At 39.7% G+C, this 20,148-nt stretch overlaps 1 protein-coding gene across 2 annotated transcripts; it reads right to left on the bottom strand.

The window, feature by feature from the left end:
• Positions 1 to 5,839: 5,839 nt before the first annotated feature.
• LOC109212955 (nudix hydrolase 26, chloroplastic-like) lies at positions 5,840 to 11,154 on the bottom strand. Of its 2 annotated transcripts, XM_019376690.1 has the most exons (7): positions 10,850 to 11,152; positions 10,691 to 10,741; positions 9,227 to 9,319; positions 8,994 to 9,088; positions 8,409 to 8,523; positions 8,223 to 8,324; positions 5,840 to 6,285 (listed from the first exon to the last, which is right to left on the bottom strand). In XM_019376690.1, exons 1-6 carry the CDS (start codon positions 11,102 to 11,104, stop codon positions 8,259 to 8,261), a joined length of 675 nt encoding a protein of 224 aa, XP_019232235.1. In that variant the 5' UTR covers positions 11,105 to 11,152; the 3' UTR covers positions 5,840 to 6,285; positions 8,223 to 8,258. The 2 variants fall into 2 exon arrangements, with proteins under 2 accessions (XP_019232235.1, XP_019232237.1); XM_019376692.1 differs by lacking the exon at positions 8,223 to 8,324 and having other exon boundaries at positions 10,850 to 11,154.
• Between the last annotated feature and the right edge of the window lie 8,994 nt (positions 11,155 to 20,148).

Here is a 20,148-nt window from a genome sequence, read left to right on the forward strand (position 1 = left end):
CTTTATACTATACAATCTTCCCCCTTTTGGTATCATTAAAAATACACAATCAGGCAAACAACATAAAGAAGTCTAACATAGGCAACTCATGCCACATATGTGCACACAACATGACAGAAAAGAGAAACCAAAGGAGAACATCATTGTACAAGCAAAAAGAAGAGTTGTTTCATTGATATGAACAATGGACTGAGCAAAACAGGAGTAGTAACGGTGAAGTCCAATATGCCATCAACAAAAAACAAACGAAAAGAAAAACAACAGCCACAAAACATCATAACAGAAGACAACTGGGCACTGAGAGGTATCTAAGGGGCACTAGAAGAGGAAGGCTTGGAGAGAGAGGCAGCAAGGGTTTTGAGAACCAAGTCCACACGGGCATTTACAGATAGCGGTTCTTCAAGCAGTTTTGCGCGAAGCTCATCATTTTCCTTGGTCAAGCGGCCAACTTCTTCATGGGAAGAATTAACAACACCAGGTCCCCTAACAGCTTGACTGAGCTGAGTTTCCAGTATGGCATTTTGAGCCCTCAACCTCCTGATCTCTTTGGTTGCAGCATTTTGAGAATTGATCAGTTGAGAAATGGTCGAGGTGCTTCCACCAACCTTTTCGACACATTCACATTCTTCCAGAGTGGTTTTGGAGAATGTTTGCTTGCGGGTGCCCACTATGGGATTATCCAAGGGAACCTTGTAGAACTTAAATACTCGAGTGAGGAGGAAGCCATATGGAAGCCCGTGATTGACACCTTTAAAGTTTGCCACCTTTTGCATATGTTCTATCATGATTGCTGGCAGATTGATCGGGACAAACTCATCAAGAGCTTCCATTAAGACTAGATCAGACTTTGAAGCAATAGACCGCCTCTCAGCACGAGGTAAAAGCACCTTATTGACCAACTCAAAGAGAAGTTGATACTCAGGCAGTAGTGCCTTCTTATACACCCGTTCCCCCTACTGGACAGCTTGTTCTTTCATGATAGCTCTCCTAAAGTTAGCACCACAGGCACCCTTGACTGAGGACACCCCTTCACATGGAATTTGGAGAACCTTCCCCAATGCTGAAGCGCCAAGCATAATGTCTACTCCATTTACTAGCACACAGATGTGATCCCCCTCAACAGTGAAAAGAGATGCGTAGAAGTTTTGTACCACATCTTCGTACACCTTAGGCACATCCTCTTGAAACAAATGCTCCCATTGCTGAAATTCCACCATCTCCAGAACTTGCCTCATACTTGCCATCTCTGAGATTGCCAAATCAAACATACGACCCCACAAGACTTTCTGAGTTCTCAATCTCTCCTGCCAGAGACCACTGTCACTAGGCATGGTCTTTGCAGAACCGAGTCCCCCTACAGTTTCACGTTTTCGTTTTCTAGAACCTTCAACAGACTTCCCTTTCCGGCTTGCAACTCCCACAGTATCTCCTTCAGACATAGCTTGCTCAACTACATCCTTCTTAGACTTACCGCTACCCTTCACAGATGTTCCACTTTGTTTTTCAATAGCTTCATCGGAAGTTCCAATCACAAACTTCTGAACTTTTGTAGATCGTTTCACTAAGGAACTAGGTTCCTCGACAGCAGCTTCATCAGCCTCACCTACTGGAGTGCTTTTGTCAGTCACACATTCCCCTTGTTTCATTAACCTCTTCTTCTTTTTCTTGATACTCCTCTTACTTTTCTGCAAGCCAGACTCGAAAGCCTCTTTCTGCTGCAACCTGGTAGTGGGTCGTTTTGGAAGAGGATTCAGGAGTTGCTGCTGGTTTGCGTATCTTAAACCGCGCGCTGAGAACCATATCATCTTCATCAACAGGGACCTCACTGGGTGGAATGGATTCCAAGGTCTTAGGATAGACAAAAGGTTCCTGGGTAGTTTCAACTGGAAGAGAATCTGGTTCTCCAACAGGTTTTTCTGTGACCTTATCATGGACTGGAGACTCGAAGAGTACCAAAGTTCCTTCATCCCCTAGGAATGGAGTTTCTTCCTCCTGAGCCTCAGATACAAGGAAGGCTCCATCATTCAGAAGACTCTCAGCAGCAATAGCCATGATATTGTGTGCTGCTTCCTTTTCTGGTGACTCCATGGGAGCCACTGAGTCTAAAATAGAGGAGTTCAAATATTGATCAGGATCATCCTCAGAGACTTCTGATAACTGAGGGGAAACACTTTCTAAGCGTTCTTTAGTGAGATCAGAGAAGGAGGAGAAATAGGGTTTTCAACACGTGGAAGGGAGACAGAGTTTGACGGAGAAGGAGAGTTGATATGAGATAAGGAGGAAACAGGTGTGGGTACAGTAGTATTGGGAATGGTGGAAGAGTGGATTTCTGGGGGTGACATTAACGAACATGGAGAAGTGGGAGCGGTGTTGATGGAAGGAGAAGAAGGAGACAGTTCGTTTGCCATTATAGAAGAGTTTGGTAGAGGAATTTTAGTGAGAGAGAAGGGAAAAGGGATCACAGAGATACAGAGGAGATGAAGGTTCAGGACTGCTGTGAGAGAGAGGATTTTATGGGAGGAGGAGCCAATAATGAGAGGGAAGCAAAACGGGTTCTGTAGGTTTATGGGAATATGTAACATGCAGAGGAGGTGAAAGGATTTAAGACAAGACGTGACATGTAGACTCTGAAAAGGTCGGATGATGTGGCGGTTGAATTAATTTTGTCAACTTTTTGAAAAAGCATGCGAACAACACATCACTACTAACCTGTGGTACAAGAACCTGGTTCCTGACCACTTTTTGTAGAAGATTTTTTTTTTGCAGCTCTCTTTCGCAGTTCAACACTGTACCTTTAGCCTCTATGATCATCATGCGTGTTTACCTGCAACAGTATAGATGTGAGTTAGGCCTAGTCAGAAAACACTTTAGCCAATTTTACCTGAATGAGACTTTCAAGATCATATGAGCAGAACCAGGTTTTCATGTAGGTTTAAATAACCCAAGTGCCATCCTATTTCTCTCAAAGTGTTCCCTGCTCACAGTTTTTGTGAAGGTGACTATGATTTGATCTTCTGTGCAGCAGATTCTCATACAAATGAGTCCCTTTTTCCACATTGTTCCTGAGACAATGGTGTCTGACATCAATGTGTTTGGTTCTCTTTTGCCGGACCGGGTTCTTTACCATGTTAAGAGCGTCTGCTTCAAATGTTGAGAGAGCCATTAGGTTGTGTTTCCTTGTAACCCATGAGATTAAGCATGATACAATAGAATGATCCATTCTAGATGTGCTCTTCTTGACCACCAGATAACCTTATTTCTTTCAGGTTGATGTAGTTCCTCTTGCAATGTTGTAGTCCAGTCAGCATTCTTCAAGGCTTCCTTGACATTTTTGGGTTCTATCCGGGATAGCAATACAGAGAGGACTAGGGAATTTCTGGCTTTTGATCTTGTCTGAATCCAGAATCAGGGGAGGTGATTATGTTATCAAGTGGATGGTAGCTTTTGTGTTTCTAACTGGGGACTGAAGTTTTATTAGTGGAGAAACTGGGTAAATTGCGAGGATTTCCCTGCACTCCTTGTTCTGCTACTTGTGGAGTACCTTGTATTGCATCTCCAACTCTTTCTTCAGCTTCAATGGCAATAATTGAAGTACCAGGTTCCTCTTGGAGAAGTGGAAGAGGAAGTTGCATTGCCTTCACCTGTCTCCTTCATCTGACTCATCATATCAGCCTTGCCATTTGAAACATCAGATATTTCCTCAGGAACAAGAATGGCTCATTATTTTGATCATCATTGTTACCTCCCTTGTTAGAGGAGGGTGTCTCGTTTAATGGCATATGAGCACTTTCTTCCATATGTTGTGTCTGCTTGTTGTATATCTTGTAAGCTTTGCTTTGAGAAGAGTACCCCAAAAATATTCCTTCATCACTCTTGGCATCAAATTTACCAAGATGATACTTTCCATTGTTGAGAACATATCATTTGCACCCAAATGTTATTAGGTGAGTTAGCTTGGATTTCCTTCCAGTCAGCAACTCATAGGGGGTTTCGTTCAGGACAGATTTGATCATGCACCTGTTCATCAGGTAGCACACAATGTTTATTGCCTCTGTCCAAAAATTTTTGCTATTCCACTGACAGTGAGCATTGTCCATGCCATGTTTTCCAGAGTTTTGTTCTTTCTTTTAACAACACCATTTTGCTGTTGAGTCCTTGTGTTGTCAAATTCTGTTCCGGGGTCAGATCTGATGCAGGCTACTTTCAGTCCCATCTTCACTTGGATTTTCTTGACAAAGGCCACAAATACCTTGAAGTCTCATATTTTGTCCTCAGAAACAGTGTCCAAGTGAATCTTGAGTAGTCATCCACAATCACAGAGATATACCTCTTTTCACTCTTGCTTAGTATTCTCATAGGACGACACAAATCGACATGAAGGAGTTCAAATGGTTTCGGTGTGCTGACATCCCTTTTTGGGCTTAAAGGATGATTTCACATGTTTTCCTCTAGCACATACATTGTACACTCCGTGTTCTTTGAACTTTGAATTTGACAGACCATGGACCAGGTCTTTCTTCATTAATTTATCCAGAAGTGAGAAACGTGTATGCCCCCAATCCTTTATGCCAAGTCTCCGAATTATTATCAACTGCATTCAAGCAACTCATATCACCAGCTTAGACACGAACTTCTACCTTGTTTTCTTCCCGATACCAAGAATGTACCCCTTCTTTCCATTTCCAAAGGGTACATTCCCTCCTTGCAGGGCTTTCAGTGAGAGAAAATCCATGGTGTTTCCAGTCATGTGCTTTGAGCATCCACTGTCCATGATCCATTGCAGTTCGCTTCCTCTCACTGTTCCCTGCACATCTAAAATATGGGTTAGATTTAGGAACCCAAACTATTTTGGGTCCCTTATAATGAGAAAAAAGATGAATAAGAGCTTTTCTAGTCCATGCAGGCAATATTCATTTCTTGCGTGTGGTACCTGGTCCCTCTTTAGTAGTCACTCTTTCAGTAAACAATTTGTTTTTCAGAACAGATCTATTGTTTTGCTTTGGACAACAATTTTGTATTCACTCATAAAAGAGTAATATTTTAAACTACACTATTGGTACAATTTATTGAGTATTTGTTTTTACTTTTTAGTGAGGTAAAATGTGTAGTTTGATAAACCCAAGTATTCTATCTACGTGATTTTACTTTGTACACACTAGAACAAGTTTACAAAACCAGCTATTATTCGATTATTTTGGTAGCAGCAAAGGCAAATAAAACCTGTTAAGCATCACAAGAGAATGATCTTGGTCAAGTAGTGTACTGTCTTTTTCCTTAAAAAATATGTGAGAATTTCAAAACGTCCAGAGCTAGTGTGTCACACGGAGCAAAATATGACTAGTATTGGCTTGGAGGGAGGGGTTTGAATGTTCACATTTTTATCAATTCTATCTATCACAACCTAAAACACCAAAACCTAGCTTGGCTTCCCAAATTTTAGAAATATATGGCGAGATATCATGTACAAAATCCACTTTTATAGATCAAGTGAAGTAGTCCTCCATTGGATTAATTGAAGAAAAGGAAGAACGAGAGAGGTGTTTGGTGTTAAGAAAAATGTTTCAAAAAATTAGTGGTTTTCTTACTTATCTTTCAGCATTTGGTTGGTGAGTGAAAAATATTTTTCCAAAAAAAATAAAAATTATAATGAGGTTGGTGAATAGAGAATATTTCCATTGTTGGGTCTGTACGGCGAAAACTATTTTCCTATTAATATAACAAAAATAGTTTCCAATGCTCCTCCACCTATTCGCTCACCAAATCTGATACAGCTAGCATGCATTGCATTGCATATTCACGAGATAACTCTAGTCATTTACAGCAAGAAATGAGAGACAAATAAAGGGGAAAAAACAGCAATGAAATAGCAATTGAAACAAGTTTGAAAGGTGAAAAAAAGAAAAATTAACTACAAGAAGATAAAAACATCACTGGTGTTTCTGAACTGAACAACAGGACAGCCTCCCTTGTCTCACTTAACATGGTAACGTTAGTATCTAGTAGGAACTCTCTCACAATATAAACAAGTTCGTAAATTTCTTTCAGGACATTCACAAGAAGTACGATGTTTGCACATATTCTTCCAAAATGCAACTTCTTGTAAACCATTCCTCTATGTAAAACGCTTATCATAAACAGTGAACATAGGGGCATCCTGTTAAACGGCAACAAAACGAATGCAATATTTGATACTGGAGATCCTAGCTGATGAGGTGAAGGAATTGGTCATCTCGTTCAAGCGTGTTTCAGATGCCACTAAGCAACAACTTGGAAATGAATGTTTACCTAACCATCAAGATAATATATCTTAAAACGGTTAGAAGCACATGGAATACATTGCAAACTCTACTAAACAAAAACAAAAAGAAGTTAAATCTCGGATTGGAAGATAACTTGAAGATGACTACTAATAGTTCTAGAGTCTATGCACTCCATATTCAGGTATATTGAAAACAAAAGACTTTGTTCTACTCATTTCTGACTTATCTTATATACTTGAATTCAATTTCGGTTAATACTATTATTATTTTGTCATTGTAATTTAGGCCAATCTTACTCATGAGAAGTCCATCAACAAAAAGATTGAAATGTTTGAAGAAATGTCTCTTGTTTGGAGGAACAATCGAGCTAAGGCGATTGTACTAAGTGATTTAATTATAAAGACTTAAACTGTAGTTCGGAGAAAAGTAACGTTAATACCATTGAAAGACCATCCAACGGAAAAGATGTGTCATCAAGTTCAAATGAAACTTCTCAAGTTAAAGCAATACGTAACAAAGTCATTCTTCTAATGCACATGATGAGGTCAGTAACATATAAATAAAGCTCGAGAAGTGGTAGCCATCATTAAATAAAATAGTTGATAGTCTACCATATGCTACAAGGTTGCACAACGAAATTCTGACAATTGAAGGTTTAGAGGAAGAGTTCTTAGCCATAGCTTTTGATTATTGGTGTAGAATGAATGTTAGCTAAGGAGCTTATGGCAAAAGAAACAGAATTCCGCAAGTTGTGGACTTGAGGTTAGAAAAATGTAAGCAACACTAAATACATCAGATTTTTGACTACGTGATTATACTAATTTCTCATGGCCCAATTGCAAATGGTTGTGCCGGTTAGAAGAAATTGATGGGGTTGACAATAGTATTATAGTTTTTCATTTTGTTCTTTTGTTTGATCTGCTGTAACCAGATTGGTTGTCTAATTTTTCCTTCTCAGTCTCCATCAAAAATCTATTTATCCATTTGGGTCTACTGATATTATTCTAAACGCTTTATTATCCTAAGCACTTTATACATATAGGAAAGGAGAATGGTTTCCACAATGTTGGTTTTGGAAGACTATGTACAGCACGGTACACCTTGTGGGTGGCATGAATAGATACTCATGAACTTGTACATATTGTGATAATTCCCACTAGATGCTACTTTTACCATATGGAAGGTTGTGTTCTTGCTTAATTCGCAACCTGCAATAATACTTCCATCTTATCATACATCAAGTTTTCTACCTTTCTATTTTGCTGTTTTATGGCTTGGTGAATAGTAATGGGTTGGTTCTGGTTTAGAATAAAAGGGTAGCCTGGTGCACAAAGCATCTCGTATTCATGCAAAGTCCAGGGAAGGGCCAATACCCCAAGTGGTGTGATATTGACAGTCTACCCTAATGCAAGCATTAATGCCTGCTTCTACGGCTCGAACACGTGACCTATAAGTCATACGGGGAGACAACTTTACTGTTGCTCCAAGACTCCCCTTCATACTAGATTAGAGTAAGTGAGGCTATTTAGTTCATGCTTATCTTTTTGTTTTAGTTGCTAGTTCATTGCTGATCTTTTTTGTTTCAGTTCTTTCATCTCTCATCTCTAGGTACGAATGACTAAAGTCATCTGGTGAACATGCAATGCATATTTAGCTATATCAGGTTTGGTGGGGAAGGGGGTGGTGAGAGGAGCTATTTTTGTAATACTTAGGAAAAATAATTTTCTCCTTACAACAAAGCAATAGAAAATGTTTTCTAATCACCTATCAAACAGGCAAACACTAAAAAATATTTCTGAGTCACCAACCAAACACTGGAAAATAAGTAAGAAAACTACCTATTTTCTTGGAAATCATTTTCTGTGGAAAACATATTCCTTCATACCAAAAGACAATATATATGTTTGATTATAGAGTGGTAGCAAACCAGTGCATATCTAATGGGTTTTTAGATTAACAGACCTCTTGAACTTCACCCTTCAGAAATGGTCAGTTTCCCTACAGGAAATATTGAGAAAAAACAGATAAAACTTCCTTGTAAACAGGCTTCTTGAAATCCACTGCCTGTAGAGACGATTTTGGATACAAGTCAAATTAGAGCCTTAATTTGTTTTAGGAGAAACTTCAATGGTCAAAAGGTCCACTTACAAATTCAACAACTTGCTCCGGTGACATCCATGACCACTCTCCAAACTCAGCCTTCTCTGTCCCATCGCCTAGAAGGTTGATTTCTTCGTCCTTTCCAGTGAACTTAAATAAGAACCTAGAATTTTCCACATTGTATTTCAGTGCCGTTAATACTCAGGAAACAACTGAGATCTATAAAATTGTTTATCAAGGAACATGAGAAACAGAGTTTCATGATAACGAAAACTGATCTAGCAGAGTAACAGTCACTAACATCTAGACAACAGCTATATAACATGTATACACACACCAAAATGACAGCATGCACACCCATTGCCACAAAAACTGGCAGTCTAATTTAGTCCGTGCACAGGAAAATAACATAATAGATATAAACAGCAGCTCCTCCTGGAACGTAGTAGGTAGTCTAATTTTAATTTAGACAAGGTTTAGATGACTACTGAGTTGGTACATGACCCTTGTTACGGGTTAACAAACATTAGTGATTTGTTTGGGAAAAAAAATATTTTATAGGTACTGGTATTGCTAAAGCAATAGTATATTTTATGTATCCAAGTGCAAAATTGCTGATTTAGATGCACCTACCACTTTTGTGCTTGACCTTTCCAGTCAGATCCCCATTGATGCCTTAGCTTTTCCCTAACGTCTGGTGGGAAATCATACGTTAACCAGTGTGGAGCCTACATAGGATTTAGAACGCCATTAACCAGCCTAACAATACTCAAGATAGGAGATTGCATCTAGCTAAGGAAAAGGACCAGAGATAAAAAAATATAAAAGAAACATTAAGAGATGAGAGTAGAATCTACTTTTCATACCTCAGCAACGATTTCTGCTGAAGTAACCCCAGTTTCCTCTCTTAATTCCCTAATGGCAGCATTTCTTGGATCTTCGCTTTCATCAACTCCACCCTGATTCAAACAACCATATATGTGTCATTTTTCCTATTTATTACAAAAGACCAAGATCTCGATAAAACACACAATTTCCTAACTTTTGAGATTTCGTTCATTCTCATTTTTTTACAGTAAAGAAAACACAAAGTTTTGTAATCTTAAAAGACTAACATCTTATGGGAATTTGCAAAATTTTCAAAAGAGAAAGGAAAATGCATACGAAGTTTTGTAGGAATACAAATTTGAAAGGCTCCAGATAACTGAACGTTGAGATCTTACGAACATAGACATACATTTCACACTCATACAGAACAAAACCATATTCTGAATACATGTCAATGGCATTTCATTACAGAATTGGACATTGCAATACAAATTTGTAGTTTCTGATTAGAAAGAGGGTTAATAATCTTCCTTGGTCTTTATATTGGGTAGTTCTTTAAGATCACTTCATTTTAAACAGACTTGATTCAATGAAGAAAAAAGACCTAACAAAAGGCCATTTGCGACAAAGGCATCAAGCCCGATTAGTATGATCTCTACTCTTGCGCCTCAACGGATCTATTTTGATTCAAGTGACCACACTATTTTCTATCATGATCCATTTGGGAACATGTGTGCGAAACTAGAATCGCTTTTAGAATGTGAAAAACGCAAATGCAAACAAGTAGCAATTGGCCAAACATGATTTTAGTTGTGGAACTCAACACAGTTTTCTAAACAACTATTTCTTAGCCTGTAATTTAGTTATTTTACGGATATATATATAATGACACTAGAAAGTTTAGATCCCGGTTGTACTTTTATTGCTAAGTGTAAAGGATTCATGTTTATTGGAACCTCATATTCATATCTCTTCTAGAACTTCACAATTGTTCGTTTATTTTAGCCACAAGCTGGAACCATATGGGTGATATAACGTTTCAAACTCACAACAGGCCTTAGCAATTTCATAATTCCATAGAGCATTGATAATATCCAAAACTTTAGGTAAACTAATTACGAGACAGAGTAGTCAATATTAAAGTCTGTCCTATTGCATTGTCGTTAAGCAAAACTTTTGTAGCTCGCTATCGTATTGAGCACTGTAACCTAATCAATAAGGGAAGAGAAAGAACGATTCTCTTCCCTTATAAGTACTAGGACTTAACAGTTAAGCAATAGTTAAGGTCTTGCTAGGATAGTTGAATTCATTTTCTCTCTCTCTCTAATACCCAAATCCACTTAAGCTCATAAAATATCACTCATAGAAACATGTTCCTAGCCAGTTAGATGAATACTTAAATCATTTCATCATGAAAATAAGTTTGATGCATTACCCTAAATTTTAGAATTATAAATTAAAACGAAAAAATGAAGAACCCAAATGAGAACTACACAATTTACCTGCGGCATTTGCCAAGCACTAGGTATATCTAGCCTCGAAGCAGCAAAAATCTGCAACATTCAGATCAAAACTTAAAAAAATAATTAAATCAAAGATTAAACAAATAAAACAACATACATCGATTACTCTATAAATAAATGCAAACAGAAAAGAAAGACCTTTTTATTAGAAGGGTTCATTAAACAAATGCCCACGTTTCTTCTGTAACCTTCAGGTGGGTTCTCCATTGATGATTGCGGCTGTAATGGTACTGAAGCAAAAGAAGCTGTTTTGCAGCGTCTAAAGCGAAGGAGTGGCAAAGCGGTAATTTGGTGGGATTTTGGAGGGTAGTGTGGGGAAGGAATTGAGGTATTGAGCTGCAATGGAAGACGAGAAAGTGGAAGATTACAGATGAAGGATCGACATAAAGCCATTTAACATAAACCAAACACTCTCTGTTTATGGGTTCGCAATTGGTTGAGGTTCTTCACCTCAATGGACCGTGTCATTGGCACGTGATCAAACTTCTCAATTTTTTTTTATTTTTTTTTTGGAATTTGATTTATATTTACGAAAACGCTAGAATTTACATTTAAACTAGAGAAAATATCCTAAACTGTCACCTTTTTGCCAGTTCCTTACTTAAACTATCGCCTCCCCCAAAACCGCCCGAACTATATCCTCATTCGTATTAAAATCCCTTCGCTGCTTATATAGCGTATTTTGTGTAATAACTCGTAAAAGAGCGCGTGAAGGTTAGAAAAATTCATCAAAATGGACCACATAATAGTGTCTAACTGCTAATTAGCCCTTATTTTTTAAAAATTTTGTTTTTTTTTTTTGTATTTTTTTTTCTCATTTTCTTTATATCACCTTCCTTACTCATTTTCCACCTCTCTTCTTCATTCTTTCACCTTTCTTCTCCAATTTTTTTACCCTTCTCCTCTATTTCTCCATCCGATCTCTTTGATACAACATAGGGAGGACCATGCCCCAAACGCTAGTTATTAAGGTGGGAGACCCCATCCGATCTCTTTGATACAACCTAGGGAGCATCATGCCCCAAACGCTAGTTATTAAGGTGGGAGACCCCAAGGCTATATAAATCTCACATCAACACATTGCAATACTGATGTGAGACTCAAGTCTCATACCTTACAATGGATCATAACAAACCACCATGCTTCGCATTCGTCGTCCCCGACGGCTGTGCGCTAGACTTTTCTAGCCTCGGGAGAACACTGCAATACCGGTGTCACCATACATGGCACAGAGGGCGGTGGGTGACTCTGATACCATTGATACAACCTAGGGAGAACTACACCCCAAAAGCTAGCTATTAAGGTGGGAGAGCCCAAGGCTATATAAATCCCACATCAACACATTGCAATACCAATGTGGGACTCAAGTCCCATACCTTGCAATGGACCATAACACTCTTGTTATTGAATTTCTCGTCAAGCTTATAAAAAATATTTGCAGAGGAACAAGATATATGAGAATGATGGAGTATTCATAATGCAAGCGAGATAACCCACATAAAGATCTTATTATATAAAGTACACTCGTCTATTTTCTTCGTGCTACTCTTTCTTTTGTCCTCGGGTGGAAGGGAGTAGATGAAGTTGGTGACCGTAATTTGTTTTGGTATGACGTGGAAGACTTGGAACTGACATGGAATATCAATGATAAGAGAGATCGAACGGTAAACAATAGTGGCACAATTTTATACTCAACAACCTAAATTGAATACTTTGCAAAAAGGAGACAATCATCGTCTTAATGAAAATAACCCAATAACCCAAATCAAGGGTTTTTGGAGAAAAATGAAGGCTACAACGAAGCTTAATGGAGAAAATCGCTAGTGAGAGAAAGAGAAGTAATTATCGGAAGATAGCAGAGAGAAGAGGATTTTACTGAATGTTTTTTTGCCCTAGACCTCTTATATATTTTAGTCGGGTGAATAATATTTACCAACTAAATAAATTGTGACTAATGTTTAAAATACGTAATTAAGCTATATTTTAGGCTAGTTAATATCCATGTGGAGTGCCACATGGCACGTGTCACGACCCGGATTTCCCATCCTCGGGAGTCGTGATGGCGCCTACTAATGAGAGCTAGGCAAGCCAAATTAAATTACTTGTCCATTAATAAGCTAATCCATTTTTAATAATTTACGACAATAAAACAAGCAACGAAATTTAATAATAAGCGGAAGTCTTAACATTTTATAAAACTGAATAAAATACGGAAAGTTCAACAAAATCCTCTACCCAAGACTGGTGACACTGTACTCACGAACTGCTAAGAATACTACATACAAACGTCTGAAAGAGAGCATAAACTGTTTGTCTCGAATACAATGAGATAACAGATAAAAATAAAGGATAGAGGAGACGCCGGGCCTGCGGACGCCTGCAAGGCTACCTCGGGTCTCGCTGAAATGAAGCCTGCTCCCACCCTACTGCTGCTGCTGCTCGAAACCCGGATCTTAACTTCCACGGCCAAATCAATCCACAACAACCGCTTTCCCTCTCGAATTCGGCTCCAACTCAATCAAATCCAAGAAGTTTTGGTGAAAGGGAGCTTCAATGGACGCTTAGAAACCTTGGAGAAGAAGAAGTTCGTATGTTTTTATGAAAAATTCGCGACTACACTGTTTCTGAAAATTAAATATAACTGGGAAAAATATGCCTTCGCGTTCACGGAAAGAGAGTCGCGTTCGCGAAGGGTTGACTCAACAGAACATCGCGTTCGCGATGGGGTAGGACGCGAACGCGAAGAGAAAAGGCTGGGGGGGTCCAGGATTTGGTCTACACGAACGTGTGTACACTTACGCGAACGCATTGGAGGGAGCCCTATAAACTACGCGAACACGAGGCTATAGATGCGAATGCGATGAGTAAAATGGAAGCTAAGTCTTCAGAGTCAAAAGACTCTACGCGAACGCGAGTCAGTAGTGCGAACGCGATGAAGGGAAAAATCATAGCTTCGCGAACGCGAAGGAGGCGTCGCGAACGCGAAGAAGGAACTGGGTCTGCAACAGCTGAAGAATTTCTGCAACTTTCCTAAGTTTGAAACCATCCCGAAACACTCCCGAGCCCTCGGGGCTCCTAACCAAACACACACACTATCTCAACAACATCCTACGAACTTAACCGTGCGATCAAATCGCCAAAATAACATAAAAAATAATGAATCAAACCTCAAAATCACTAGTTTTTCCTCAAACTTCATAAACTTTCAAATTTAGAGTTTTAAGTCCGAAACACGTCAAACGACGTTCGTTTTCAACCGAACTTTACAGAAAGCGCTTAAACCATATATAAGACTTGTACCGGGCGCCGGAACCAAAATACGGGCCCGATACCATAGTCTTTTAATCAAATCTCATTTCCAATTTCCTTAATTATTTCCAGAAAACAATTTCACACAAAAATTTATTTCTCGGGCTTGGGACCTCGGAATTTGATTCCGGGCATACGCCCAAGTCCCATATTTTCCTACGGACCCTCCGGGACCGTCAAATCACGGGTCCGGGTCCGTTTGCCCAAAATATTGATCGAAGTCAAATTTAGACAATTAAATATCAAAATTTAGCGTTTTCCTCACAGAATTCATATTTAAGCTTTTCGGCTACGCGCCCGGACTGCGCATGCAAATTGAGGCAATCCTAAATAAGGTTTTCAAGGCCTCGGAAGCACGGAATGAGTAAGAAAATAGGTGATGACCCTTTGGGTCGTCACAGCACGTTTCTTACAAATTTACGAGAGTGTATCACACACCATTAAAGATACGACGCGGAGGGAGGGGGGTTTAATATGAAGGAGGATATAGTTCAGGGGGTTTTTGGGTCAGACGATAGTTTAGGTAGGAAATTGACAAAAAAGTGATAGCTTATGCGGGTTTTAGGGTTTTTACTCTTTAAATTAGTACTTGTTTTGTCTTATATTTGCCTTCCGTTTATCTTTTGATCCATATTTGTCTCTACTCTCAAACATTTGGCCATCTTTGCTTTGACACTTGGTGCTGTGGAGCCATGTAGGCAAATAAAAGACTAAATTTATCTCTAACTATTAAATTAGTTGATACATACTATAATTTGAAGCTGCCGTTGAAAAATAAAAAAGGTCCAACTATACGACTGAACAAGTAAAATAGGTCCAAATGTACACCTACATGGATTTCACCATACCAAATCAGACCAATATTTTCACAATGGAAAATAATTGGAGGGACATATTTGAGACAAAAGATAATGGTAGGGAATCCTACAGGCGAAAGGTAAACGTAGCACATATATAAGACAAATCTTAAGGAGTACATTAGTGTTTGACCCGTAAAACGGTACAGTTGAATTTATACGTGGTTTCTAAACAAGAACTAATTTGATCCAAAAATAACAAAGCAATTGAAGAATAATGCGATACTTAGCCTCCAAATGTAGATAAAATAGCAGAAATGACGATTCTGGGAGCAAGACTTCCGGTCACAGCAATGATGAGATCAAAAAGCAAGAAAGTAAATGATATAGAGCTTGTATAGAATGTAGTATAAGTTTGCCAGAAAATTCGTATCCTTTACAATGATAACTGAGCTCTTTATTTATAGCTATATCTTAGGAAGGAGGTCCTATGATCGTGCCCTCCTTTAATGTCAATAATGAGGGTCATTGATAAAGGTGCAACAATGAAAATAAATGTCAAATTCCTTGTAACGGGCTGCCGTTCTTAATACTGCAGAATATTCTCTATTAAATGCTACCGGACGCAAAGCATTTAATACACCTTTATGAACATTCTCTCTCGGTGACAAGCGGAATAGCTGCGTTCGGTGACCATCTCCGTCTTGGGTTCCACGTATCCTTCCTTTAGGTGACCACATGTCATATCATATTTTTCCCTATACAGATAGTCCCCATACTTTCCGGTGACACAATCTTGTATTACCGGGAAGTTGGTAGAAATACTTCTTTTGGCGGGAATTACTATAATTCTCTTTGCAGGCTTCTAACAGCTGATTAGACGCACGTCTCTCTGTATTTAATGCCCCGAACACGTGACATCCCACGATTCAGCACAACCTTTGCCAATTATCGAGTTAATCATGGCCATGAATTTAGCCGCCAAAATTTTACTTATACGCATCACCTTTCTCCTATGTACTTCATAAAATCTCAACCGTTAACTTGCATCTTTGTTTTCCATCTTTCCCCTAATTCTCTTCGAACCAGAAACCCTTCTCCTTCTTCTTTTACATGGTTTCTTCTTCCAAACGCTCTGGATCTTCAAAGAAAAAGAACAAGGCTGAGGATTTTGCTCCTCCGACGGTAGGTTCCATTATCCCCCGAAGTCTTAACACCAAAAAAGACTTCGAAGAGAAACTCCCTACTGCTAACTCTCGTTCATGGACTATCAGTAGGTATCCTTCTTCAATTCGCCCTTCTAGTATTCCTACTATGAAGTAAGATTGTCGTTGCCATGACTTAGATATTGTTGCTCCTGATCTATCAGAGTGAGTGACCCTTACCAGGGAGGGTTTTACATATTTTTACACGTACCCCTTTACTTTGGGTGCATTTTCTTTGAGTGGAGAACTAGATTCCGTGATTGTGGAGTTTTGCCTCCGCTATCAAATATGTTTGGCACAGGTGAGTCCCTCTGTGTGGAGGGTGGTGGCCTGCCTTCGGCACCTGTGCCGGGAGACTGGAGAAAAGCTAACCTTAGCTCATATGATGAATCTTTACTCCCCCAAGATTTTCTGGGGGGGGGGGGGAGGCATGATAAACCTATGAAAATGTGGCCACCATGCTCTATTGACGAGCATCGATGATGATAGCGACCGTGGGTGGATGGAAAGGTTCGTTGTAATTGCCACCAATAATATCATTCTGTCAATGTCATAATCCTTTCCGGACGCTTGGAATCGTACTTGTAAGACCTTTATCCAGTACATTTTCTTTTGCTAAACATTCTTTTATGTCTGCATTGTTCTTCATCCTTCGTATGTTCCAGCAACTCGATGGAACCCATCGGCGGTGGAAGGCCTAGACTGGTGGGTTTAGAAGATCATGGACGTTACAATGACCCAAAACTAATTTGTGGAAAGAACTGGCCCTTAAGTACGGGTGGAAAGCCAAAAATCATGGTAATTAGTACTCACCTTATTTCTATTTTTCATGTAAAGAACTTGACTAATTTCTTCTATCTTTTTTCTTGAAATCGGGTCTACCTTCAGGCTCAATTGTCGTCCCCGAGGAGGACGTTTTGGCTGATCTTGCTGATGCGGCGAGGCTGCTTCAGGTGGCTCTTACTCGAACATGTGTCTCTAGGCCTGCTTCGATCACAGATGTTTCATTACGGAGTCCCCGGGCAGAGAACAAGCAACCAAAGAGAAGGCATTCCTCTGCAGCCGGGAAAGAATAAGAGGGCGAAGCCCTGTGTCATCTCCGGAAGTTGTGATCACTAGCCCTCCTCCCGGGCCGATCATAGACACCGAAATGATTGACGATGATGGAGAAGCCAGTGATGATGGGGCTTCTCTACACAGAAGGCGACGTTCATCATCTACTCAACAGAATGCTCCATCTATTGAGTTAACTACTCCAACCGAGGATGACATCTCGGCGCTCTAGGGGAGTTTTATTTGGTAGAAAATGCCAACTCCCGCTGTCAGGTCCCAACTGCTGTACCCGGTACTGCGGGGCCGAGTACCGAGTCCCTGGAATCTTAGGTTGGCGAGCATCCTACTAGCACTACACTTCATGCAAGTACTTCGTACCATTCAACTCCATCAGCTTCATTTCCATCTTCACCACCACCAGCAATTGCTACATCATCTTCATCGGCCGGATCTGGTCATGAAGGAGATGTTCCTCTTCCCAGTCCCTAGTTCAAGGTAATTTGGGGGAAAATTACGATGCCCCTTCTAAAGATCCACAAAGGAGGAGGGATGTAACTCTTTCGGTCTCTACCTGGTGTAATCTACTTTCCCAACCGGTGGAGCTTGCGAATTATCTGAAAGAGCTTTCGAAAAGAGATTGAAAAAGGATCCAAGCACTCTCGAGAGAGTGTTTGATAAACAATGCCATGTATATGCTCAGCGGTGCGTTCCTTTCTTCCTTTGTAATTTCTTCTACTTTTTCCTGAATACATTCTAAGTTTTGAGTCTCTTGTTTTATAGGCCAACTTTTTTGCTTCCGAGGGCCTTCAAAAGCTGCTTCGCAAGAAAGAGGAACTTATTTCTAAACCAAATCAGCTTTTGGCGGAACGGGAGCAGACTATCCTCCGCCTCTCGAAACTAGAAACCAAAGCCACTATGGCAGTTATGTTGGAGGCTCGTTTGCAGCAAAGCGAGAAAGAGGTGGTGAAGCTTAGCCAAGACATTGGCCCGCTGAGAGTTAAATTCGATGAAGCTAAGGCTAAATGGGATGAAGTCCACGACGCCGTTCTTGCTGCAACTAAGCGTGAGGCTGCCACTGCTGAAAAAATAATTGAATTAGAAGTAGCCTTGGACTCCAAAATAGAAGAGCTTGCTGCAATGGAGTTGAAGTGTGCCTAGTTGGAGGAGAAGTATAGAAAAACTATTGAGCATAACATGCTCTTTAGTTCAACTGTCTGCGACCTTGATATTAGCCTCCAGTCCGTTAGGTCCGCCCGGAAAAGCCTCTTCGAGGAGGTAACCCAACTCAAGGAAAAACTCAAACGCCGAGCGGCTTCCCTCATTGTTGAAAAAACTTACACCATGTACAACATGAGGAGAAAAACCTTGGAAGAGGCTAAAGCAGGCATCCTTGACTTTGATGCCGAAATTTCTAGGGCCCGAGAGCTTGAGTTGGCTGCTAAAAATGGACTCTTGGCGTAGTCTGATGCTTCCGGTTCTTCTAGTTCCGGTTCCGAGTATTCAGGAACTGAAGAGGAATCGGAGGATGATGACGCTGAAGACCAAATAGGGGAAAATATCGAGCCATCGGCGGACCCACCTACTTTTCCCGGAGGCGCGGACACTTCTCTTCCTCCCGGTTCCAGAGATGCTACAGTTTAGCTTTTCCTTTCTTTTTCCCATTCTTGTATCTTTGCCATTTTTGGCACGTTTTTGTAAATAAAGACACATTTTTTCTCAAGTATTGTTTGAGTCTTATTTTTATTTGAATATCCATGCAAGTTTTTAATCTTTGCATTTGCTTAAGAATTTTTCGCACGTTTTCATTTTGTGTTTTGCTATGCATATTTTCGGATGCACTTTCTTTGAAGTACTTTGATTCCGAGCATTATCCCTTTTACATGAGGGTTTCTATAAGTGTTTGCACAAGTTTACTTTTTGCGTCTTTTAGTATACGTCTTCGGGTGCATTCTTTCACGAAGGCATTTTGATTTCAGGCATAAATTCTTCCGAAACCAACCCTTTAACGTGAGGGTTTTTATAAGAGAGGGCCCTCTTATGTTTACGGTGCTTTTGAAGAGGACATCTCATGTTCATTATGGCACTAGCATTTGAAGCAATTGTTTAACTTTCAAATGACAAAGTTAGTTTATCGTTCAGGCAAGAAACAAGATAAACACAAAAGGATTTCATTTTATTTAATTCCTTCTATTTTCACAAGTACAAAAGTATTTGTTATGCTGAAAAAAGAAATTGCCATTGCTTGTGGCTATCTTGTACAACTTGTTTCTACGGGGCTGGCTGTACAGTCTCCGGTCCTGATGACACGTTTGTATTTTCGGATTTTTGTTCCCGGTCGATGTGGCAGTTATTGATGCCATATCCTCATATTATTCCCCTAGTGTTCGAATACAAAGAATGCGAATTGGAACACTGGAGATTCTACCAATGAATTGCTAGATAATCCTTCGCTTGGTAATACATCTTACTTTCCCTCAGGAATCTATGCTATCGAGCAACATATTATCTAACAATCCTCTAGTGATTTATGCTCCTGAACAGTCGGGTAATCTTTTCTCAATAGCAAACTTAACTTTCCAGTAGGAATTTGCTATAGAGCCAAAAATTATCTAACCATCGCTGGGTAGAAATTTGCTGATTTGCCTTGATATTTAAGGTCTTATTGTTGTTGTCTTCATAGTATGCTTTCTATCGCTGCCCCATTAAAAACCTTGCCAGAAAAACCCAATTGGGACAAAAACTGAACGAAGGAAAAAATAGTGCAGCACTTCTTTCAGATTGGATATTGTTCATTAGCAATAATATCTTTTGAGGTGAGCCACATTTCAATTGTTGTGTAATTTATCTCCATTTTGGTTCTCCAACTCGTATGTGTGATCCCTACTGTGTTACAACACAGAATCAGAAAGACTGTTAGAAGAAAAAACTGGGAAAACAGTAAAGTATAAAAGATATTCCGAGTCCACAATTTGCTTGTGCGTCCTTAAGGAATTTTAATCCCCTCACACGTTGCCAAGGTAATGGATTAAATCCTCCCAGAATGAAACGGAATAAACCTTCCTGCAACAGTGGC

Source organism: Nicotiana attenuata, unplaced genomic scaffold (genome assembly GCF_001879085.1).
Source record: "Nicotiana attenuata strain UT unplaced genomic scaffold, NIATTr2, whole genome shotgun sequence".
Taxonomy (NCBI): Eukaryota; Viridiplantae; Streptophyta; class Magnoliopsida; order Solanales; family Solanaceae; genus Nicotiana; species Nicotiana attenuata.